The sequence below is a fragment of the Syzygium oleosum genome, unplaced genomic scaffold, assembly GCF_021117445.2.
Source record: "Syzygium oleosum isolate NSW1041296 unplaced genomic scaffold, Sole_v2.1 Sole_v2.05, whole genome shotgun sequence".
Lineage (NCBI taxonomy): Eukaryota > Viridiplantae > Streptophyta > Magnoliopsida > Myrtales > Myrtaceae > Syzygium > Syzygium oleosum.
In genome coordinates, this window is record NW_026607489.1 from 2,167,564 (window position 1) to 2,193,026 (window position 25,463).

The 25,463-nt window shown below is 40.0% G+C and overlaps 2 protein-coding genes across 2 annotated transcripts; both read right to left on the minus strand.

Moving 5' to 3' along the window:
• Positions 1-8,277: 8,277 nt before the first annotated feature.
• LOC130134490 (xanthotoxin 5-hydroxylase CYP82C4-like) lies at positions 8,278-8,879 on the minus strand. The gene has a single exon (XM_056311926.1). The coding sequence runs from the start codon at positions 8,719-8,721 to the stop codon at positions 8,287-8,289; it is 435 nt and encodes a 144-aa protein (XP_056167901.1). The 5' UTR covers positions 8,722-8,879; the 3' UTR covers positions 8,278-8,286.
• Positions 8,880-23,557: 14,678 nt separating this feature from the next.
• LOC115680902 (demethylepipodophyllotoxin synthase-like) lies at positions 23,558-24,454 on the minus strand. The gene has a single exon (XM_056311324.1). It carries the CDS (start codon positions 24,452-24,454, stop codon positions 23,558-23,560), a length of 897 nt encoding a protein of 298 aa, XP_056167299.1.
• Between the last annotated feature and the right edge of the window lie 1,009 nt (positions 24,455-25,463).

A 25,463-nucleotide genomic window follows, 5' to 3' on the forward strand; every position in this document is an offset into this window, starting at 1 on the left:
TCATAACTTATTGCATATTGGGAGTTATAAGGAGAGGAGTGTTCGTTAACCGGCGAGGTTCAAGCTCATCGACCTTGGGCAAGCTCATCCCTCGCCTGTGGCTGGTTGTCGACCGTCGCCATGGCCAGCAAAAGAAGAAAGAAAAGAAAAAAAAATAGAAGAGAAAAAAGAAAAGAAAAGAAAAGAATATAAAAAATTCAAAATAAAAAAAATATTTAAAAAATCAATTTTCTTTTAAATTACAAAAAAATAGCCACGTTATTGCCGGCCGTATCACGTAGGATGGCCGAGTCCACATCAACAGTGTTCGACCAAATGACGATGCTGCAAATCAAATGAGATTTTCTTTAACAAACGACGGAAAATATTTTCCAGATTATTTTCAGGTCTTAGCCGAATACCAGAAAATATTGTCATTTTTTTCGAAAATGACTTTTCGGAAATTTTTTTGTCAAAAACGTTACATTTTTTGCGAAACTACTCTCTCTCTCACAGTAATTGAATGATATTCTCTCCAATCATGCCTTAGATCAGACATCACCAGCATGTAAGTGTAACTAAAAATGAATATGGCCATTTCCCAAAATTTTAATTTCTCAATCAAAAATTTGATTGAGAAAAATATTACCCCATCTAATACATATAATCTTTTCATATAGCGCTAGTTATGAATAGTGTCTACATGAGAACTTATGGTCATCACTCAAACATACATATGTAAATAGTAAAGCTTATTAAAGTATTTTACATCGTTTGCCTAGGGGTTCATAAGTTTTTTTACATAAATTTGATTTCCATTCACTTATAAGTTTAAATTTTAAGTTTGGACTCTCTAACATAATATCATAATAGATTCTACTCTAACTTATTTCACGTGTGTGGCACTGTTTGTCAAATTCCACGTTTCACTTCTAATTTAGTTTACACGTAAGAGGAGATGTTAAAGTATTGCACATAATTTATTTAGGAGTATATATGTTCTTTATGGAGACTCTCTAAAGATTGTTTGTGGAAGACGAAAAAGAGGCTTTTCCTCTAACCTGTGTTTGATGTAATAAGTCTTTGCATCAACGACTGTGGACAAGCCCTCTGATGGACAACGATATGGTGTAGCATGATAGTTCATGTGGCACCCAGCACCCAACCATAATGTTAGAGATATTTAGATATCTTATAGAGATATCTCTGATATTTCCACTAATTTTCTATATCTGTTTTGATAATGCATAATAAGCCAAAGATGGCCACGTACAACCACCTTACCTAGCTAGCTGGTTAGCACTTCCGCCCGGTCTTGCCTAAAGGCCAGAGCCAGCCGGCATGAATCAACTCGACATGAAGCGTTAATCAGGTGAGTTTCACCTGAGTTCCAATCAAATCGCTGGAGTCATTTATCGCTCATCCATCATGATTTAATCAAGTGTTTTTTCCGTCATTTTTTTGCGTAAAAATTGGGGATCCTTGTCCTGATTTGGTAATTTTTTTTAGCCTGGCTTAGCTCATCTTAGACATATGCTGTCACGCCCCGAACCCCATCGAGCACGCAACACACTTCTCTGGTCGAATAGTGCGACGTCCCAGAGTATCGCCGACCCAAATAACTTGATCAGAGATTTATATCAATCAGCGAAAGCCACAAATACCCGGACAATAAGAACTGGGGTAAATAGGGGAGATTAAACGCATCCATTGCTCATCCAAACTTATATAATATTCACAATTTACAAAACCACAATATATACAAGCACACCGAACTTCTACACTATAAACCACCGATGTCAAAAGGATCGATAGCCTGGGTACCCTATCATAAAAAATGGTACACTTCAAAAAGCCTATTCCCAACCCCTACACTAGCTTCTACGCCCTCTGCTTGGCGTCCACTCAGAATTTGATTCCTCATCTTCCGAATCGGAATTTCCCTGGACTGTCTGCTCCTCTGAGGACTCCGGCTCGGCCTCAATCTCAATCGGGTTGTTTATATCACCCGACTCCGCTGGACCTTCAACCCGCTCCTCCTCAACTGGCTCCTCATCTGACTCGTCCTCCGACACAAACTCGGGATCGTACCAGGGCTCATACTCGAGTACTTCCTCCGGTTCTTCTTCAGGCTCATCTTCTGGGGCTTCTTCAGGTTCTGCCTCGGGTTCTTCCTTTTCTAGTTCTTCCTCTGGGATCACCTCGAGATCCACGTCCATTGGATCATACCCCGCCTGGGACTCTTCCGGCTCCGGTTCATGCTCGGCCCCCGAGGGCTCAGGTGCTGCAGGCGCTTGCTGAAGTCCGGACTACGCCAAGCTAGCCTCTAGGCTCGTCATCTCGCCGTCGGGAGGGGGTATGGCTGATGGGTCCCAATCCCCAACTCCATCAAAGGGGACGTTGAAACCACGGACGGGACCAAACTCATCCACCTGGTCTCTGAACATCCAGGCGGTGTACGTGTGGGCTTGCCAGAGGGGTAGTCCTATGTCTACCCAAACTACCATCGTATGCTTAACCCAGGTCATATTATCGTCTATCGGGTACTCTACAACACTGCGGTCGGTGTGCATCGGTACTCCAAAACGCTCAGGTGGCGGCGGTGGGGGATTCATTGCTCAGGCCGAGGTTCTGAAATTGTTGGTTGAAACAATCATGAGATTACATCTCAATAAGCACACACCCTAAACCCCACCTAGGCTATCACGTACCTCCAGACAACCACAAACACAACCACACTCAGCCATCACATAGCAGGCACACAATTTATACTTACCTGGGTCTTTCTAGCGTGCAACCTGCACGTTAGCCACAGTAGTATAATTTCCAATCACATGCACATTCTAATTACATTTCATGCATTCGTTCCGGCCTCATCACATTCTTTCCACCCAACTCGCCAGTGACCCGCGTAATGGTACCGCCTCAGGTTCACTGCGACTAACTCATACTCGACTCGCTGGTGACCCGCGTAGTAGTACCGCCTCAGGTTCACTGCGACTAAGTCATAACAACACTTCATGGCCCGCGTGATGGTACCGCCTCAGGCCGTGTATCTTGCCCGTGTAATGGTACCGCCTCAGGCTCAATACCCACCACCTACGACACAACCCGCGTAATGGTACCGCCTCAGGTTGGTCGTCCTCCGGTAATACCGGGCATCGTCCCGCGTAGTCGTACCGCCTCAGGACGGATCAATTCCCCGCGTAATGGTATCACCTCAGGGATTTTCGTAGCCTCATGCACAACATTTCACGCACTTTCCCATTCAATTACTCGCTCGATCTTCACACTAACAAGCCCAAATACTAGCTGATTAAATCCGGCGCATGCATGCATCCAATTCCATGCATTTCACACACTCAGATAAAGCCCAAACATGGCCAAACTGGCGATCCACGCAACTCAGCCCATGCGTGCACACAACAACTCATATTTCAATCAAATATTTCACAAACCAACGAGCAATCACAGCCGCCATCGGGCCCACAATCACAGCCACAAATTCAACATTTCCACGCATATTTCAAGCCATAACAGGCACCACAACACAGCCACATCACAGCACATCAAACCGACACAAATCGTCTCCAAATCGGACCATATGCCCGTCATTTCATTTCCCAATTTTCCAGCATCTAACTCAGCACCACATCAGCCTCGAAATCATCATAATTTCATGCATAAACCAACCATAATTAGCCCCTAAATCGGTCCACTAATATAACCACTAAACAGCCTCTAATTAACCCCTAAACCGTCACCTATCAACCCGATTCAGCCCTAATTCGTCCGTCGATACCCGAAGTCCTAAATAGAGTTTAGGGCGCGACTTACACAAACTCTAGACTAGCTCGGCTAGAGTGGGAAGGGGGCGGCTGATCGGTGGCCTCACGCCGGCACGCGGCGGCGGCGAGTGGCTGAATGGTGGGCGGCGACAAACGGCTTCCTTGGCCGCGGTCACTCACGGCCACGAGGGGAGAGAGAGAGATCGCCGAGAGGGAGAGAGAGAGAGGGACGGCGTGAGGGTGGTGGTGCTGCTCGGTGGCGGGATGGCGGTGGCACGGCGGACGGACGGCCGAACGGCAGTGGCGCGGCCAAGGGGGAGAGGGCGACGATCGGTGAGGGAGGAGAGGGAGAGTGAGTGAGCCGAGAGAGGGAGAAAGTGATGAGAGAGAGGATTTTGGACTTTAATAGTCCAAGGTCAATAATTGAAGGGCCAAAAGATCATCTTGCCCTTCTCTCACAAATCCAATCAACGGCTTAGATTCGATCTTATCTTGAGATCGACGGTTCGGATCGAATCTTTTCCAAAATATCTAAGGGTAATTTGGGAATTTCTCAAAAAGTCCAAGGGCAAAATTGTCCAAAAATCTCTAATTCTAAGGCTAGGGCGAAATTACCAAAATGCCCTTCCCAAATTACATTGGCCTTAACAAATTTCCAGGGGTAAAATGGTCATTTTTCCATTTCTCGCCGAAATTCAATTTTTCTGAAGGATTCGGACAAATCCGAGGCTACCCGAGCAAATGTCAACATCGTCCAAACGATCCGTCATGACTTTCTAAATTTTCAATGCCCAACTTGGTCTCTAATTAATGACTAAGTTCTAAATAACGTAACTTGCGCGTATCTCATACTAACGGGTGGTTTTTGGGAAATTTCGCATTATTGACCCATGGCCGATACTAAATCAAGCCACGTTTAAGTTTACTCGGGTCGTGACGACCTCGGTTGTCACTTAATCGCAAGGATCGATCGCTAGTTCCGACAGGCGCGATCGTTTGGTATAGGTTCGGGATCATTCGTCAACTCATATCGTGGTCAAGCGGAATCACCCGCGATCCACTAATATGACAGCGGCGAACTGATCCTTGACTATCCTTGGATCGGCCCTCATTGGCTCAAAATGTCACCTCGACAATTTTCGTGATCGAAAGTCGATTCACGATCGAGTTCTTTGGTCGCGCGAATTTAAATCCCTAATTAGCCTCTCTCTAACGGTTAGTATCCCAGGAATGATCAGTTCCGGACGAGATCTAACTACAAGTACGTTCATAAAACCATCCATTTCATAAATCCCAAGTGGGTCGGATTTCAGAATGTCACATATGCTGAGACCGACCGGCCGATGGACTTGCAAATGGATTAAACAAATGAAAGAATAGAAAGGGATGATGGAGGGGCGGCTCGATTGAAGGGAAACAAGTGTATCTCCTTAGGACCTAATACCGCTGATCTTTTTCTTCTTCTTTTTTATTTTTTGGCTAGAAACCTAATACCCGCGGTCGACTTGGAAACGTGCATGTAGTTCTGTAGTGTAATTATATAATATGATGACCATATAACAAGACGCAATGATTTCATATCTTAATGTTATAGATCTGTAAAATGTCAAATCCTTGTTCTATATTTAGTATTGTTTGATGGGGTGGGGCATGTGCTTGTGACGCATCCCAAAGCACAACCATTTCCTCCCATTTGCGTTGCACAATAAAAGTTGGGAAAAATAAGGGAGAGAAAAAAAAAAGAAATCGGTATCGAAGCAGCCGTGTGAAGGATCCTTGAAGAAGAGGCTGCGTTAGACATCTTTCATCCGAACCGTGCAGCTGTCCTGGTGTTAATACATGCTGACCGTCCGATCCACATGACACTTCATATCGAGGCATAGAGACAGGTGACATGTGTGCTTCTAAGCATTTCGATTGGGTATTCTAGCTAACACCAACAAAGGCTAATGGTGACTCCAAAATAATAAAAAACATACAGACAATCATGTGTCACACGAGGTATGGACTGAGGGAGAGTCCACGCTTGGGATTGATAAACCTTATGCATGAACTTAAGGTTGACGCTTTTTAAGCCGCCTTTTGGGATGAGCCATTTGGAACGTCTCTTAAACAATTACCTCTAAATCTACGCTGAGGCAGTCCTCAAGGGGTAGGTCGCGCAACAACGAAAACAGTTTAACATAATCAGTAGTGCTGCCGATGAACAAATAATGTAATCAGGAGTGGTACTAATACAAAATAGCACATTGAGTTTTATAGTAGTTCGGCTTTATCCCAAAGCTTAAGTCCACTCTCAAGACTAATAGCCACAACAAGGTTGGAATCCACTAGTAATGAACATTGCAAGTTACAACTGGCTAGTCTTGATCCCTTTACACGATAGATCACACGATTGGGACACAAGCACTTGCACTCACACTTGTACACTTGATTCTTTACTAATACAACTTAGTAGCACCTCACATAGACATTATTAGCATCACAGTTGCTAACAATAGAATAAAGCAAAGAAGAAGACTCGAGCTCTAGACTTGGTTTGTTTGTTTTACTTCCCAACCTTGCAACTTCTCTTGGATTTCATATATATAGCCATCCAACCGTTAGATAATTGTTTGCAACTCATCCAACCATTAGATAACTGTTTGCAACTCATCTCCATGAACTAGCCGTTGGTATTGTCATTGCTATCAACAAAACGGCTCCTTGTCGTTCATCAGCATTAGTGAAGTTTCCCAAACAAGTCAAACTACTCCTATCAGTGTCTGTCTCATGTCAGTATTGCCATAACTACTCTAATACATTTCCAGTGCTCCTTATGCGAACTCCAAGCCTTTGTAACAGCTAGTTTTATCTTGATCAATATACCCATCAGATGAGCATATAACCAGCACCTTCTAGGTTTTGATATCAACATGATCCCTTACCCATAATCAAGAGTGCATATTTCCAATAGTATGTTGATGCAGAGATCCTTTCGGCTTGTGGATACCTCCATTCCCAATACTTTATTCACCTCAGATGTGGGCAATGATCCTTCCATATCGGCAGAGCATTCCTAGTAGTGGCTGAACATTCAGTATATCAGGATCACACCTGATACTGATTATGACACCATCTGCATTGTGGCTTGTATATATATTACCTCGTAATACTCAACCAATATACACATTAGTAGCATATGATTGTTTTTGTCATCGTCAAAATAATATAGGGCATTTTCCCAGCAACTAGAATGTAATAATTGTCAATTTATTCTTTGCTTTGCATTAAGGTTAGTCCTATTTCTAGCGAATTATTTATTGCTTTGGCTTCTTGAGAGTTAAATTATTAATTTCGTACCAGTATGATCACTCTTACATGTTTGTGGCTTAAGTTAAAATCAAGCAAGATTGCTTGCAAAGTATTTTTGAAAATAAAGAGAAAAAGATACCGAAAGGGCATCAGACCGTGTCCATAGATCTCTGGTTCATAGAAGTAAAGTGTTCTCCCACGCTTTACTTAGGTGTCTAATCGACCTACCGATAATTGATTAGTGGCAGCTCCAAAAAGGTAAGTAAATTGCATATTAAATTGAGTACCAAGTTGCAATTGTAGAGCTTGGGAGAGTCCGTGCCAAGTTTTTGACTTAGTAATCCATTAGTTTTCCTTTTGGTGATCACCTATGGGAAGGTCGCGAAATTGTGTTGTGTGTAAGGTGTGAGAACCACTATTAGAAGAACCAATAAGTAATTAGTCTATAAGGGGGGTGCTACGGCAAGAGTCAGGTTGTGTGCAAAAGTAGGTTCTACGCTTGTAACAATGTGGTATCTTCACTCCCGGCAAACTAGTAGATTTCGACTTAATTGAGCTGCTAAAACTGGAAAAGAGGAGTAGGCACACCCAAACCGAAAGGTAAGATTATGTAGTAGAGCACACCATTAGGCGGTAGTTGGATTAATCCTTTCGCCTTAGGGAAGTTGAGGGATCTTGCCTAGCGTTCCATCATCTTGGAGTTTTCGGTAGCAATGGGGCGGCGATGCAATAATTTCGTCGAGGGATGTGCTGGGGAAAGCTCAATGTGACTGCTTATTATTGTGCTCTAATTTCTGTTCTTTAGTAAAATTATTACTATTAATTGATTAATTCTTCTTTCTTAATTTAAGCCATTCTAATTTCGGTTCTTTAGTAAAATTATTTCTAATCAAGTAGAAATCCACCCAGATTGTCTTTATTCGCTTCCCTTACCTCAAAGCACTTGCCATTTCAAGAACTTATCATCTACAGTTTGTGAATTTTTTTTGTAAATGATACAGCTTATGAATATATTCTCCAATCATGCGTGCGCTGTGCTGGGTTTATAATAATCGAAGTGCCGTCTAGACCAAGCATAATGATATCTCCCATGAAGGGGCATAAAGAAATCTTGTACACATAAGAGAAACACAAATGCATCGTCTTCGTAATTGTAAAGCTGATGATGGATAGGAAAATTTTGCCTGATAGTGTTTCTTATAGAGATTATCTCACCCTCCCATCTTTAGACATACAGATGAGGAGGAAGGCGTGGAGCGAGAATCTCTTCTAGAGGAGTAACTTTAGGGCAACTGATTCCCATGCCTACCCTGATATTCACTGGTCCATCCAATGCAGTCTTTATCTCGAAACTATGCAGCAAAGTCGCGAGCGCAATGTGCAGCACTTGAAGAGCGAGGGACATTCCCGGGCACATCCTTCTGCCACTTCCGAAGGGCAAATACTCGAAATTCTGACCCCGAACATCTAAATCCTTGTGCATGGTCAGGAATCTCTCGGGCCGAAACTCGAGAGGAGTGAGCCACACCCGCGGGTCCCGGTGGAGCTTCGAGATGTTCAATAGGAGCCGTGTGCCCACAGGGACATGGTAGCCACCGATCGTGCCATCCTCGACGGACTTATGGGGCAGAGAGAGGGGCCCGGCGGGATAGAGACGCATCGTCTCTTTGAAGATCGCTTGGAGTTAGACTAAGTTCTTTATGTCGGACTCGGTCACTTGTCTCCCTCGTCCAATGTGAGAGTCTAGTTCTTGTTGAGCCTGTTTTAGGATATGGCGATTGTTGAGCAGAAGGGATAGAGCCCATGTTAATGTGACCGACGTGGTGTCTATGTTGGTTTTCTATGGAACATGCATAGTTAAATTAAATATAAACGCAACGGAAAGATATAACCATACATGTATCTCCAAAGGCGTTGTTCATGCATTTTAATCAAAAATCGGAAAACCATAGGGGGTTGAACGGATTACCTTTCGTAGCGTGCCCAAAACGATTTCGATTCGGATGTTTTTCAGTTCGAGCCCCACAAGCGTCGGACCTCTAGTTCAGACACACTACCAATTGCACGACGAAGGGAAGGAAGAACTTGCGGGTAATCACCAATATAATTGTGCTAGCAATCTTGTGGCGACAATTCTCCGCACTCTCAATATTTCAGTCACGGCGTTGGAAGAGAGAAAATGTATTTTCTTAACTGTCACGAACACATGATAATTGCATATTTACTTTTTTTCTTTTTCATCTCCCTGCAACTGTTGCTGATCGTGCTTTTAATATGGTGATCAGCAACAGTTGCTGATCGCATGCACGATCAGCAACGGTTGCTGATCAAGTGTGACATGCACACGGTCAGCAACCGTTTGTTGACCGTGTGCCCTTTTTTTTTAATTAAATTAAAATGCACACGAACAGTAACTATTGCTATCCGTGTGCACTTATAAATATATATATATATATATATATATATATATATATATATATATATATATATATACATAGAAGTGCACGATCATTATATGTGTATTTCATGAGCATCGTATGCACACACGCCCATGACAAAAATTTAATTAAATTAAATCCCATTTAATTTAATTTCAGTTTGACTCAAGTCGATTGCAAACATATTTGCAATATCATCTCTTCCGTACAACATCATCCTAAATTGGTTATGGTGTGTAACATCCCTAGGTTCATCACTGAGCCGGTAGTAAGACTTGTACCAACACATTAGTACTCCCAAGAGAATTGATTGTCCCGATCAACCTCTAGGTCTTACAAGCCATGATTGATATCTAGCATTATGTCATGGCTATCCAGACAGTGTGAATACTTTAAGAACATAACGAACCTATCAACTTTGACTACAGTGTAATTCAATCCTTCTGTCTTACTATGTCCCGATCGAACAAAGACCATGGAATATTTGTCAAGCCACCAATTCGATCGTATGCACAAACCTAATTGACATGCATTTTATATGAGACACGAACAGTTCATTCTCGGTTACAACCCCGGCCGAGGATTTTCATGCAGTGTCAAGATTAGATTGCATAGGATATCATTATTGTACCTTGCGTATAACAAGGAGACAGGTTCCATTTTGCGCACACGTGTAACTTCGTATGTGAACGAACTATGGCCATCAAGTACAGAGACGGATCAACGAACCTGCAATATGCGCACCTGTGAACCATAGCCATCCAACACACAAGTCAGCACTGTGCCTCAGGTCTAAGGATTATTTACACAAGACCAGAGCATGAACGATTAGGCATTGACCACGTTAAAAGCTTCCATGTTGCTAATCGTTATATACGTGTCACGTTCAGTGAACTTATTTGGTACAAGCACCTGTGTTCTAACTCGGGCATCACAATTCCCAATGACTCGTGACTCGTCATTCCCTTAAATATCCAATACTTAACGGTGAAGCTAAGAACACATCGGTCTCAACAGGATTATTAATATCCACTCAATGATCCATCGACCGGGAACAATTTAAAGATTCAGTCTAATTGTGAATCAGTCACACATATTCTTAACGTCTCAAGAATAGGTCCAGTCACAACTGATCTTATGGAATCATTCATTATTTAAATAATTGGACAAATGAATGAATACGTCATTTCTATTAAATAAATAATGAAATTGAAAATACAACTTAAATCCTTAACATGTAACTATTACATGATGACTTTAGGGCATACATCTAACAATCTCCCACTTGCACTAAAGCCAATTTGTTTGGTACCCCATCTTGTCAATGTGTCATTCAAAAGAAGACTGAGGTAAGGCCTTAGTAAAGGGATCTGCCACGTTTTCCACTGAGGCAATTTTCTGCAAGGCGATATCACCTCTCCCAACAATTTCTCTAATGAGATGGAAGCGTCTCTCAATGTGCTTGGACTTCTGGTGAGACCTTAGTTCCTTCGCTTGAGCTATTGCACCATTATTATCACAAAACAATGTTATTGGTTGTTCAATGGAAGGAACGACTCCAAGTTCAGAAATGAACTTCTTCATCCAAGCGGCTTCCTTTGCTACTTCTAAAGCGGCTACATACTCTGCCTCAGTGGTGGAATCAGCAGTTATGCTCTGTTTGGAACTCTTCCAACTAACTGTGCCACCATTAAGTGTAAAGACAAACCCAGATGTAGACTTATAATCATTAGGAATCGATTGAAAATCGGAATTAGTATAAGCTTCAACTTTAAACTCTCATTCTCCATAAACCAAGAATAAATCCTTAGTCCTTTGCGAGTACTTAAGGATATTCTTGACTGCCATCCAGTGCTCTTCCCCTGGATCAGACTGATATCTGGTAGTAATGCTTACAACATGTGCAATATCAGGTCTCGTACATAGCATAGCATACATTATGCTTCCAATAGCAGATGCGTAAGGTATCTTTGCCATCCGCTCTCTTTCTTCAGGAGTGTTAGGACACATCTCCTTGGAAAGATGGATTCCATGCCTAAAAGGCAATAATCCTCTTTTGGAACATTGCATGTTAAAACGTGTTAACACTTTGTCTATGTACGTAGACTGTGAGAGGCCAATCAATCGTCTCTATCTATCTCTATAGTCTTGATACCTAAAATATAGGTTGCCTCTCCTAAATCTTTCATGGAGAATTTCTGTGACAAGAATAGTTTGATTGATGATATCGTCAGTACATCGTTCCCGATCAAAAGTATATCATCGACGTACAAAACTAGAAATGCAATTGCACTCCCACTGACCTTCTTGTATATACAAGGTTCATCCGGGTTTTTTATGAAACCAAACGATTTGACAACTTCATCAAAACGGATGTTCCAACTTCCGGAGGCTTGTTTGAGTCCATAAATGGATCTCTTAAGCCTACACACCTTCCGACTTTCACCATTGGATTCAAAACCCCATGGTTGTTCCATATAGATGTCCTCCTCAAGAAAACCATTTTGAAAAAGCTGTTTTGACATCCATTTGGAATATCTCATAATCTAGGTGTGCAGTTATAGCCAACATAATCCGAATGGATTTTAACATGGCTATAGGTGAGAAAATTTTGTCATAATCGATTCCTTCTTTTTAACGATATCCTTTCGCCACCAGCCGTGTTTTGTAAGTTCCAACTTGACCCTCAGCATTCATCTTCCTCTTGAAGATCCATTTACAGCCAATTGGTACAATACCATTAGGCAGGTCAACTAAGGTCCAAACTTCGTTGGAATACATTGAATCCATTTCGGATTTCATGGCTTCTAGCCATTTACCAGAATCGATGTCCGACATCACCTCCTCATAGGTGTTTGGATCGCCAGGTTTATCACCATCATTCATAATGAATAATGGTTCAATATGTTCAACCAAGTGTCTATAACGAGCAGGTGGACGAGACGTTCTCGCACTCCTCCTAAGAGGTTGTGTATCAGAAGCTCCCACTAAATAAGAGATCGGTGTTTGAACTTGGTTATTTGGTACTTCATTGTTCTCTTCTTTTAAGACTATTTTCTGCCCAGCACCACCTTCCTGGACGAACTGATTCTCCAGAAAAGAAGCATGCTTGCTGACCGAAATTCTTAGGTCAGAGTGAAAATAGAAATAGTATCCAAGAGACTCCTTTGGATATCCAATGAAGCAACCTTGTTCAGACCTAGCCTCCAATTTTTCCATTTTCAGCTTCTTGACGAAAGCTGGACAACCCCAAATCTTAATATGATTAAGACTTGGTTTCCTACTATGCCATATCTCATAAGGTGTAGTTAGAACAAATTTGGATGGCACTCTGTTCACTACATATGCAGCTGTCTCGAGGGCATATCCTCAAAGGGATATAGGCAAATCAGTGTAACTCATTATAGATCGCACCATATCTAATAAAGTGTGATTTCTTCTTTCAGATACACCATTATGTTCTGGAGTTCCAAGAGGTGTCCACTGTGATACAATGCCATTATCCTTAAGATAGTCCAGGAATTCAGTATTAAGGTATTCACCTCCTCGATCATATCGAAGAGCCTTAATACATTTTCCTGTTTGTTTCTCAACTTTAGCCCTGAATTTCTTGAACTTTTCAAAAGATTCAGATTTATACTTCATTAAGTACAAATAACCATACCGTGACTGATCATCGATGAAGGTAATGAAGTAAGAATAACCACCTCTAGCATTTTCATTTATTGGTCCACATACATCTGTATGTATCAATCCCAGTATGTCAGCAGCTCACGCACTATGTCCCACAAAGGGCGCTTCGGTCATTTTTCCTAGAAGACATGCCTCACAAGCCGAGTATGGCTCAAACATTGATGGATCAATATACCCATCATTACTCAACTTGTTCTTATGGCATTTATATCATTATTGTATTGCTTATTAGCATTGGTAATCACATTACCGGACATTGTAATGGTATAAAGATTATTGGTTAATAAGCCAGAACCAACACATCTCCTATTATGATAAATAGAACATACATCATCAGCAAAAAAAAATTCATAATTCTCTTTACTCAAACGAGGTATAGAGATGATGTTCCTAACATCATTCTCATAATGCAAGCAATTTTTCAATACCAATATATGTCCAGAAGGCAAACATAAATGAAAAGTCCCTACAGCTAATGCAGCAACTCTTACTCCATTTGCAAATGTTAGGACAATTTCATTTCACCCTAGCATCCTGCTTATTTCCAGATTCTGCAAAGACATACAAATATGTGAGGTTGCAGCAGAATCTAGAACCCATAAGTTGGATTCAGCACTAACCATAAGATTAGTTTCAATAAGCATAGACACCATACCTTCGCAAGGTTGGTCCTTAGGCTTGACCTTCAAGCTCGCAAGGTACTTCCTGCAGTTCCTCCGCCAGTGCCCTTTGACACCACAGTAGTGGCAATTCCCTTTTTCAACCTTGGGCTTTGATTGCACAGCATGTTTCATAGGCCTCTTCCATTTCTTTTTCTTTAAAACAATCTTACTCTTTGAAGAAGAAGCCGTAGCCATAGCCACCACATTGGGCCTCGTGTTGTGCATTTCCTTCTCATAAACTACCAGCATGCTATGTAACTCAGCAAGAGTTTTCTCCATCTTATGCATGTAGAAGTTTTGGACAAAGCCAGAGAAGGAATCGGGCAAAGATTGGAGAATCAAATCCACAACTAACTCATTATCCATAACAAGATTAAGCCTAGCCAACTCTTCTATGTGCCAGATCATCTTCAAAGCATGATCATTAACCGATGATCCTTCAGCCATTCTCATACAATACAATGCCTTAGATATCTCATATCTAGAGGTTCGACCATTCTCAGCAAAATATTCTTTTGAGTGCAAGATGATCGACCTAGCATCTTCCATAGTTTTATACTTCTTCTACAATTCATTGTTCATTGAAGCAAGCATGTATGACCTAACTTTTAAGTCATCATCACGCCACTTATCATAAGTGACGCGCTCCTCTTGGGTCCCACCCTCAGGAAAGGAGTCTGGCATCTTTTGATCAAGCACATACCCGATTTTCTCCGAATTGAGAACAATTCTCAAATTCCTCACCCAGTCAGTGAAATTGGGTCCAGTCAAACAATTCTTGTCAAGTATAGAAGCAAGTGGGTTTGTGGTCACCATTTTCAGAGTAATAATATATCTGTGCAGAAAATAATTTGTTAGCCGTTGTCTTTCAAAATAACCATTTCATTTTGGCCTTTAAATGAAATAGTGCCTCCCACTAAATTTTTCGAATCCCATACTCCTTAAAATGGGAAAACGGTAATCTTTATTGGGTAAAGATTACTAGTGGGGATTAGAGTCCCACTAGCCCACAGCCCGCCTCACCTGACAGTTATTGGTGTTCTATGAATTTAGTGAGTGAACCAACTTGTTCAACGCATCATATGCGAGTCCCAATCTTAACTTCGGCCTCTAGACCATGAAAGTCTCACCTGACAGTTATTGACATCATGATTATAGTTAAGTCTAGCCCATCATCTCATGCAAGTATTGAAAACACAAACGATCCCCTCACCTGATAGTTATTGGAAATCGTTCGTCTCCAACCCCACAACATCATATGCATAATGGAGTGATCTAATATTATAAATGGCAATTGACCCCTATGTATCCATAGTCGGTCAATCAACCACTATAATGTTGGACCAAACCACGACGGTGGAAGGCCATGAGTCCGAAACCCGTTTCGACTTAATATAATTAATAAAGAGGTTTGGGTCATTATTAATGGTCTCACTTTGCATATTAACCGGTTTAACATGCATAACAACTGAATAAATAAATAGATATCAAATGCATAAAAATCTATCCTAAGTGGTGATCATGGAATTATGGCTCAATGGTGTTGCGCCGCGCTTTTTTTCTTTTTTGGGACTTTCGGGATTTGCGCGCTAAGGAGGTATTTCCGTGTAAGGGTCTCTCCCAGACCATACCTCACGTGACAGCGGATGGTAATTTCCTATTTGGTCTAAGTTTTTTTATTTTGGAGTCACCACTAGTCATTATTGATAGATATACTAGAAACCTAATCGGGGTATGGGAGAAATACCACGATTCTACGAACCAGAGATTCTGAGTACGGGGACTTGGTTACGCTAATGATCCCAAATTGAGATCCCTAACGCCCTTTCGGTACCTAAGAATGATACGATGTCTAACGTATCATGCAAGTTTCCGAGGCTTATCCACTAATTCTATCCATTCTAATCGCGGAAAAATCAATCAAGAATTAAATGCGCAATCAATGTCAATCAAATCAATCAATCCTAAATGGTCTCTAAAAATAAAAATCAATCAAGACATCTAAACCTTGATGAAGCCCTAGAAGCTTATTCATTTCGTGCTTTATGTCTTTTAGGGTTTTAGGGTTTTATTAGGGGTTATAACCCTTGAATTTGAGATTTTCTAAAAATACCACTTGAGCACTTCCAAAAATTCAAATTTCACTTTCTAAGGTTGGCCACTGTATTTTTGAACCATTCTGTGAATTTTTAAAATTTTTTATTTTTTATTTTTTTTCGAAAATTGATTTTCTGAGAATTTCATTAACCGAGAATTGATTTTTATTATTTTCTGAAAATTTTTATGAATTTTCCAATTTTCCAATTTTTTTAGATTTTCTGAATTTTTCACATTTTTATTTGTATTTTTAGAATTTTCTGAATTTTTATGAATTTTTTGAAAATTTTTGAATTTTTATGAAAATTTTTATTTTTCTGTGAATTTCCTATTTTTCTGAAATTTCCGATTTTCCAAAATTTTTTTGAATTTTTTTTGAATTTTTTTTATTTTTATGAATTTTTTTAGATTTTTATTAATTTTTCAATTTTTTAGATTTTTTTTATTATCTTTTTATTTATTTTTTATTTAAATTTTCCCGCTGGTATGGTGAACCGAACCGGCCTGGTTCAACCCGGTTGGGCTTGACCGAACTGGGCCTCGCTGGCGGCGGCGCCGTTTGTCTTCTTCAGCGGGCACGATACCAAACGGCGCCGTTTTGCCCCTCTCTTCATTGTGGCATTTCGCCAAATAGGTGATGGTCATATTCCCAACTCAAACATTATCAAGACCGCCGGTTTGAGCTTGTAGCCGGCGACCATTCCGGTGACCTTTTTGATTGATTTTTGGTTCTGTGTCAAGTTCATATCATCCTCTATCAAACTAAACCAACTAATTGGCCGTTGGACCAACCATCACCAATCGGCGAAAATCTCATCGGAAAATGCCAATTTGTTGCTAACCTAAACCATACTCATCAGAAGCTCTAAATCCCTATTTTATTCGCCCTAGTCATCTAAATCGCTCAAAATGAATATCAATCTATCAAACGAAGTTAGGAGAAGCTAACTTGGACGGCCTTGTGGTCACGGTGACTCTCCGGTGAGGTTTCGAATGACTCCGGCAAAGGCTTCCATGAACAACTGACTCGGTTTATACATATTCAACCATTCCAAGTACAAACAAGCAATACAAATGTGATCAGAACACGTTTTAGGCATCTAGTATGACAAAATCGTGAAGAAAAATGCACAAGCAAGCCAAATATGTATTCTGGAAATCTGCAAAAACCGTGGCGACAAATGATTTTTACCTGTTTCGTTCGACAATCCAACGACTTGTCCAAACCAATTTGCTGCTACAGAGTCCTTCTCCGACACCCAGGCTTCAAGTAGGTGGTCTTGGAATCTCCGGAGGTGATTTAGACACGCCGGTCGAGGTTCGTTTCCAGGCAACGGCGACCAGCTTTGAGCCGGTTGTCATAGGTGAGGATACTCACCTCTAGAGACCGATTCACCGGCGTTTTTCCGACCGGAAAGACGCCGATCACTTGATCTCAGGGAGTATCAACTCTACCCTTTCTCGTTTCCTCTCTTTCGTCTCTGTTTCTCTCTCTTCTCTCTCTCGGTAATTTCGTCGAACACCTTCTCCTCTCAATGTTCAGTTTTTCTTTGTTTTTGTTGATCAAAATTCCCGTCCAAAGTTTGTTATTAACCAACCCTGAATCGGTTGGGATGATTATTTGATGCCAGCTGGATATTTTCCAGTTAGCCAACTCGATTTTCACGTGTGAAATTGATCACACGAAGTCGGCAAAGTCTCGGGCATGAACTGTTTTTTTTTTCTGGGTTTATTGTACATTTTGGGTGAGTCGACCGAAGAAGACTAGTCGTCGGGTCGGGTCGGGTTGACCCGATCGACCCAGCAGGCCCAGATTGGTCTAAATTCGCAAATTAAGCTCAATTTTGAACCAATTTTCAAAATTAACCCCAAAATTGAATTCCTTACCACATTTTGAACCCAAATATGTAATTTTCTCCAATTTTTTATAAAATCATGTCCTAGATTTTTAACTTTTTGTAATCGGGTTATTGGGGTTTTGTTCAATTTGATGTCCCAATGACCTGATTAGGCAAAATTGGTGCCAATATTGAATTATCCAAAATGATGGTCTCATGGTTTGATAATTTCATATTGGGCATGATTCCCAATTTAGGCTCAAAATTCTTAATTTTCAATTGAATTTTAGGGTTTTCTGATTTCTTTGGCAACTTATGCAATTGGACAGACCATTATGTAATTCAACGCCCCAGAATCACTTGTTGTAAAGACACTATGACTTAAAAATTACTAGAAAAGATTTAATTGCATTTTTGGTTCAATTCTGGTTTGATTTTGCCCAATTTTGGGAAAAACACATACCCGATTGAAATTTTTCAAAATTGATGATGCATTAATGAAATTGAATTTAAAAGAAGACTAATGACTATTTTTATGGAATTTTCTGATTTCATTTGCTATTTTTCTTGATTTTCTCACTTATTTTGACTAAAAGAAATTAAGGAAAAATGCAGGAAAATGCTAAAAAATTATTTTTGGTTTAGAAGTAGGTTTCTAGGCTTGGCCAAGATTCCTAGTCCTATTTTTTGAAAATATGAAAAAAAAAAGTTAAAAATCAGGTGTCAACAAATGGGTTTCGAGCCAATGAGCCCCATTTAGTCATTTTAATGTTTTAATAATAGAGACCCGCTCTTCACTTCTTCTTGGATCCTTGAACTCTTCACGGACCGGGCCCATAGAGCTCTCCTGCTTAATGGCTCCTCCTCGTGTAATGTTTACATCAACAATTGATAATACTAAACTATACTAAAAAAATACATTACATGAAAATAAAAAGAAGGACGCAGCCTCCATTTAATAATTACAACCCCAAAAAATACCTGTGAATATCATACATCCATCCATATATCAATCATATTGATTAAGGGTTTTTCCATGATCACCACCCTTCCTCGCGAGCCATAAATTCTAAATTTAAAGCTTTGGAAGGCACAAAGAAAATTATGCACTGAATCAAATTCATGGCCGAGCAACGTAAGCTGCGTCAAGAAATCAAAGCCGATGAAACAAATTTCACGTGCGTGATTCCAAGTTACGGTAGCGTTGTCGCCTCTATATTCATAGTTGTGAATCATTTTGCAGAAGACAAATGCAAAAAGAAAACAAGTTATGGATTTTTTATTCAAAATTGATTTAGTTCCTATTTTTGCTTAGTTCATCAAATTTATCCTATAGATTAATCAACTTCTATAGGCCACTTAACAACAAGCAATTCTCTCAACAAACGTAAATTGGCCATTGGATCGCAAAAATATATATGAACCAAAATCAATTAAACGCATGAGAACGCCTAAGGATTGGCTCTGATACCACTGTTGGTTTTCTACAGAACATGCATAGTTAAATTAAATATAAACGCAGCGGAAAGTTATAGCCATACATGTATCTCCAAAGGCGTTGTTCGTGAGTTTCAATAAAAAATCGGAAAACCATAGGGGGTTAAACGGATTACCTTTCGTAGCGTGCCCAAAACAATTTCGACTCTAATGTTTTTCAGTTCGAACCCCACAAGCTTCGAACCTCTAGTTCAGATACACCACCAATTGCACGACGAACGGAAGGAAAAACTTGCGGGTAATCACCAACATAATTGTTCTAGCAATCTTGTGACGACAATTCTCCGCACTCTCAATATTTCAATCACGGCGTTGGAAGAGAGAAAACGTATTTTCTTAACTGTCACAAACACATGATAATTGCATATTTACTTCTTCTTTTTTCATCTCCCTACAACTGTTGCTGATAGCGCTTTTAATATGGCGATCAGCAACGGTTGCTGATCACATGCACGATCAGCAACGGTTTCTGATCATGTGTGCCATGCACACAGTCAGCAACCGTTTGTTGACCGTGTGCCCTTTTTTTTTAATTAAATTAAAACGCTCACGGACAGCAACTATTACTGTCCGTGTGCACTTATAAATTTATATATATATAAATATATATATATACAAACATAGAAGTGCACGATCATTATATGTGTATTTCGTGAGCATCGTATGCACACACTCCCATGACAAAAATTTAATTAAATTAAATCCCATTTAATTTAATTTCAGTCCGACTCAAGTCAATTGCAAACATATTTGCAATATCATCTCTTCCGTACAACGTCATCCTAAATTGGTTATGGTGTGTGACATCTCTAGGTTCATTACTGAGCTAGTAGTAAGACTTGTACCAACACATTAGTACTCCCAAGAGAATTGATTGTCCCGATCAACCTCTAGGTCTTACAAGCCATGATTGATATCTAACAATATGTCATGGCTACCCAGACAGTGTGAATGCTTTAAGAACATAACGAACCTATCAACTTTGGCTACAGTGTAATTCAATCCTTCTGTCTTACTATGTCCCGATCGAACAAAGACCATGAAATATTTGTCAAGTCACCAATTCGATCCTATGCATAAACCTAATTGACATGCATTTTATATGAGACACGAACAGTTCATTCTCAGTTACAACCCCGGCCGAGGATTTTCATGTAGTGTCAAGATTAGATTGCATAGGACATCATTATTGTACCTTGCGTATAACATGGAGACAAATTCCATTTTGCGCACACGTGTAACTTCGTATGTGAACGAACTATAGCCAGCAAGTACAGAGACGGATCAACGAACCTGCAATATGCGCACCTATGAACCATAGCCATCCAACACACAAGTCAACACTATGCCTCAAGTCTACGGATTATTTACACAAGACCAGAGCATGAATGATTAGGCATTAACCACGCTAAAAGCTTCCATGTTGCTAATCGTTATATATGTGTCACGTTCAGTGAACTTGTCTGGTACAAGCACCTGTGTTCTAACTCAGGCATCACAATACCCAATGAATCGCGACTCGTCATTTTCTTAAATATCCAATACTTAACGGTGAAGCTAAGAACATACCGGTCTCAACAGGATTATTGATATCCACTCAATGATCCATCGACCGGGAACAATTTAAAGATTCAGTCTAACTGTGAACTTATCACACATATTCTTAACATCTCAAGAATAGGTCCAGTCACAACTGATGTTATGGAATCATTCATATATTTAAATAATTGGACAAATGAATGAATACGTCATTGCTATTAAATAAATAATGAAATTGAAAATACAACTTAAATCCCTAACATGTAACTATTACATGATGACTTTAGGGCATACATCTAACAGTCTGTGCCTCCCGATATAAGTCCCTAGGAAAATACATTCATAGTTGTTCTTCATACATGCCATTATTGAAGTAAATATATAACTGATGCAACCAAACTGACAATTTCTAATACATCTAAACTTAATTTAGTTATAGTTAGAGTAAGGATGATGTTTTTTGCTGTAACAGTCGTACCTTCTTCTCAAGACTTGATTCAGATATAGTTTTCTTTTATTCTATTCGTGTACCACATGTTCCCAGCAAATGTTTTTCCGACTGACGAATTGAATTTGTGGTCCACATTGGGTACTTGACATGAATCTAGACATGATCTTTGACGGCAATAATAAATATTATCATCTTTTGGCTCTTTGTTAGAAGTCCAAGTGAAAATGACTTCCATAATAACTTATAAGAGTGATCTTTGTCGTCAATGAATTGGATGATACCACACGGCAATCTGCTTAGTCCAACTTTGGCATTGAAGACGTACGTTGGACCGAAAGACTGGTCCTAAAGAAGAATTTTATAACATTATGCGGAAGAAATTCCTGAAAGTTCAGAAATATTTAATTCAAAAACTTCACATTAGAGCACGGAAGTGGACGGGTGGTTGAGATATTTGTGACTTTTGATCAATTTTCTGGGACTTTGTCGTCGATTTGAACTTCAGGTTTAAAGGTGCCTTTTACTAGATAACTATTCTTGAAATATGATTATTTAGTACATGAAATAATACAGATGAATTACTAAGCAAACAAAATATTGACCACGTTCAAACCATTCGAGAAAGAAGTCATTGATTTGCTGAACAGTTTAATTTTTCATGAATTTATTAGAAGTCTAGCAACCTTGATATGTTAGATAAAGAGAAAAAGGTTTATATCCTTGATATATGCAAAACAATTCGCTCTTGATTTATCACATTGATTTTTTGAATCAATAACTCTTCTTAATACCAATTCGCAAGTATAAATTAATGAAAGAGTTTTGATTGTGCGTAGAACAATGCTATGGATACCGAATCTAATTGTGAAATTGGCTACTGATCTATTGATGCTCCACTTCTTCAAACTTCAAATACCCAATCATAATCAATTTCATCATTTAGTAAATCAATTTCATAATTTTAGTACTAACATCTAAAACAAGGCAATTTTAAATTACTGAATGACCAAAAGACACATGCAAAATCAAGGAAAAAGCTAGGGTGGCTCCTGATTTTTTGAATTGGAAACCCGGCTTCTCTTTCCAATGAAGAAAAACCTCCAATTCTAAGCTGACGAGAGCCCAAGTCCAGTCAAATTAGCTTATATACGGACAATATTTGCCCAAAAATAGTTAGTATTAAGCAATGATCGGTTGGCAGAAGAAATTACCTGGGGAAAATTACCAAAAAGTCATCAATCTATTACACTTGTGCCAATTGAGTCCTAAATCTTTCAATTTGACAATTTAGTCCAAAATCTTTTTATAATTTACGAATTCTATTCCATACATTTTAATTGTGCCGATTTAGTCCTAAAACTTTTGACCATTTGCCAGCTTAGTTCTTCTAGCCAATTTTGGCAAGAAAACACTAACGTGGTGGTCTAGTCTTCACCGGGCATCTTACGTGGCACAACCAGCGTTAACGTGGACAATTTTTTTAATTTTTTTTAAAATTTTCTGAATTTTTTATTCTTTTCTTCTTTTGGTTTCTTCTTCTTTTCTTTTTTTCTTTCCTTTTTTTTCTAACCCTATGCCACCAAGGTCGTTGACCAATCCTCACTCGTGCCTGGATTTGAGGGCGCTAAGGTCCTCGCCTGTGCTGGTGAGGGCCGCCGACCCTCCCCTATGGCCGGCAACCTCACCGGCCCTCACCTATGGCCGGTGAGGATTGCCGGTGACCTCGTCGGCCTTGGGTTGGAAAAAAAAGAAAAAATTCATAAGAGTTTAAATTTTTATAAAAATTATCCACATGACTGCTGACCGTGCCACGTAGGATGGCCAACGCTGACTAGATCACCATGTCAGTGATTTTTTATCGAAATTGACCGGAATTACTAATTTGACAAATTGTCAAAAGGATTATGACTAAATTGGCGGATCATTAAAAGTTTCGAAAACTAAAATGGCACAACTGAAAGTTTAGGACTAAATTGGTAAATCTTCAAAAGGTTTAGGATTAAATTGATCAAATTAAAAAGTTTAGGACTAAATTGACACAAATACAATTAATTTATAATTTTTTTGATGATATTCCTAGTACATATGATAGGTTGAATTCTAGACCATCCCCTCCGGTATAATCGACGAGGGATGCATATATGGCCATTCGTACTTAATGGTTCAGATTCACTTATAATATATGTACGGGTCATATAATAATTTCTTCAAATTAGGAAAACTCACCAAACAAGTGGCTTTATTGATAGTATCAGCATCGCAACTGGGCAGTTCGTCCGCACTACCAAGAATGGAAAGCGTCCATGAAATCTCGGTCACCTTCGACCTCTCCACAAGCCCTCTTGCGCTTGTGCTCATCCAGCCACCCTCCGACCACATCGTCCAATTCCTTGGCCGTCCTCTTCATTGCCTTAACGTAACCTCCGATGTCGAACCATCTCAAAAATAGCAACACATTGGACGCGACAAATTGACCAGCCAACTCGAAGAAGCTCCTCAGCGCAATCCGACACCTGTCATTGTGGTCCTCCTCTGATGCCGTCGTCGTCCCAACGTATCGCTTCCCCACCACCATCTTGAAGATAAGATTGAAGTTCAGGGCGTTGAACCAACTCTTCATCTCGATCGGCATGTTTTCTTGCGCGCTCGACCCTTCGTAAGCCTCCTTTATGGAGGCTCTTACCTCAGCTTCCCGCATGTGCCGGAGTTTCTCGATGGTGTGGTTCGAGAGGAGCTCGAGGGTGGCAGTCTTGCACACTTGCCGCCAGTACGGGCCATACAGGCTGAACCGGAGCATGGCATAGTTGTAGCCAAGGAGCTCGGCGGCAAGGTACTTGGGGCGGTTTGAGAATGCCTTGTCGTTGGTGGTGAAGCACTCTTTGGCGATCTCCGAGCCGCTCACCACTATGGCCCGATGCAAGCCAAGCTTGATGGAGAAAATTGGGCCATACTTATCGGCCATTGAGCCCAAGGTTATGTGGGTCGGATCTGGGCCTCTGGGAAGATGGAGGTGGCCTGTTATGGGCCATACACCAGCGGCCGATGGTGGTGGTGGTGGATTTCGGCTGGCCCGTTTCTTCTGAAGAATTCTTGTTATCAAGAAGGAGAGGAAGGTGACTAGGGCAAAGAGGCCAGCTATGGCCGCTTTTGATGAAGTGTGATTTTGAAGGAGTTGCATGGTTGTAGTTGAGGATAACTGTGGGTTGAGAAGGACACCTATTTATAGAGGAATTGTGTGGAGAACATGGCTGAATTGTTTCTTCGTTATCATATCTTTTCTTACTACCGAACTACATTTTCGCGGTAAAATAGTGAAGGGAGATAAACGACGCTATACTCTCTTTTAACTTTATTATAATAATCATGCACCCACAACGGAGTCTTTAATTTGAGCTGTTACTGCTTTGGTTCCTCTAAACCCAAAGGTTCGAGATTGATGAGTTTGCTTATCTCTATATGATCGGTATGTTAGAACTTAAAATGTCTCTCCACATAAGATAAAACAAGCCTAATAAACTAATTAGTACTCAACCGAAAGAAAAACAAGTTAGTCAAAGGTTCACCACTCTCAAAGTGACTCAAAACTTGTTATCTCATGGAAGACAAAGTGATTCTTTTACCACAAATGATTGCAATTCAACGACAAGCTCGCACCGACCAAAGAAAAACGACAAGTTCGCAGAATAGTACGTGATTATCTATACAAAAAGTATTTCCACCTTAAGTGTTCAATGTATTAGACGGATGATATATATGTGTATGAGGTCAGGCAAATACCATATGAAAATTGGTTTAAGGAAAAATTATGAAATTTGAAAAATAGGAGGTAAGATAAATGAAAATTCACAAGCAAAACAAATATTCCACGTGACATGAACAAATGCACAAATATATATATTTTCCAATCCTTTTTTTTTAGAGATAAATCATCCTTTGTTCACGTTTCAATCTATTAACAATCGCCTGCGGAAAACATGGCCTATTCTTTGTTTTTGTTATTATAGAAGTCTTTTCTTTTATGAACTGATGATTATCTAAGAATTTCCTCTCTTTGCAACTAATACGTATGAATTGGCAAACTGACTCTTTATAAGTTAAGAAATATTGGGTCTTCGACATCTGGTAAGTTTAGATAAATTAACCATACTTTTTGATAAATTTAATGGATAAACCATGGTTCCCAACTA

What these genes read in the sequence shown, in the direction of transcription:
- LOC130134490 (XM_056311926.1), bottom strand. Translation starts at nt 8,721, where the DNA reads ATGCGTCTCTATCCCGCCGGGCCCCTCTCTCTGCCCCATAAGTCCGTC.
- LOC115680902 (XM_056311324.1), bottom strand. Translation starts at nt 24,454, where the DNA reads ATGCAACTCCTTCAAAATCACACTTCATCAAAAGCGGCCATAGCTGGC.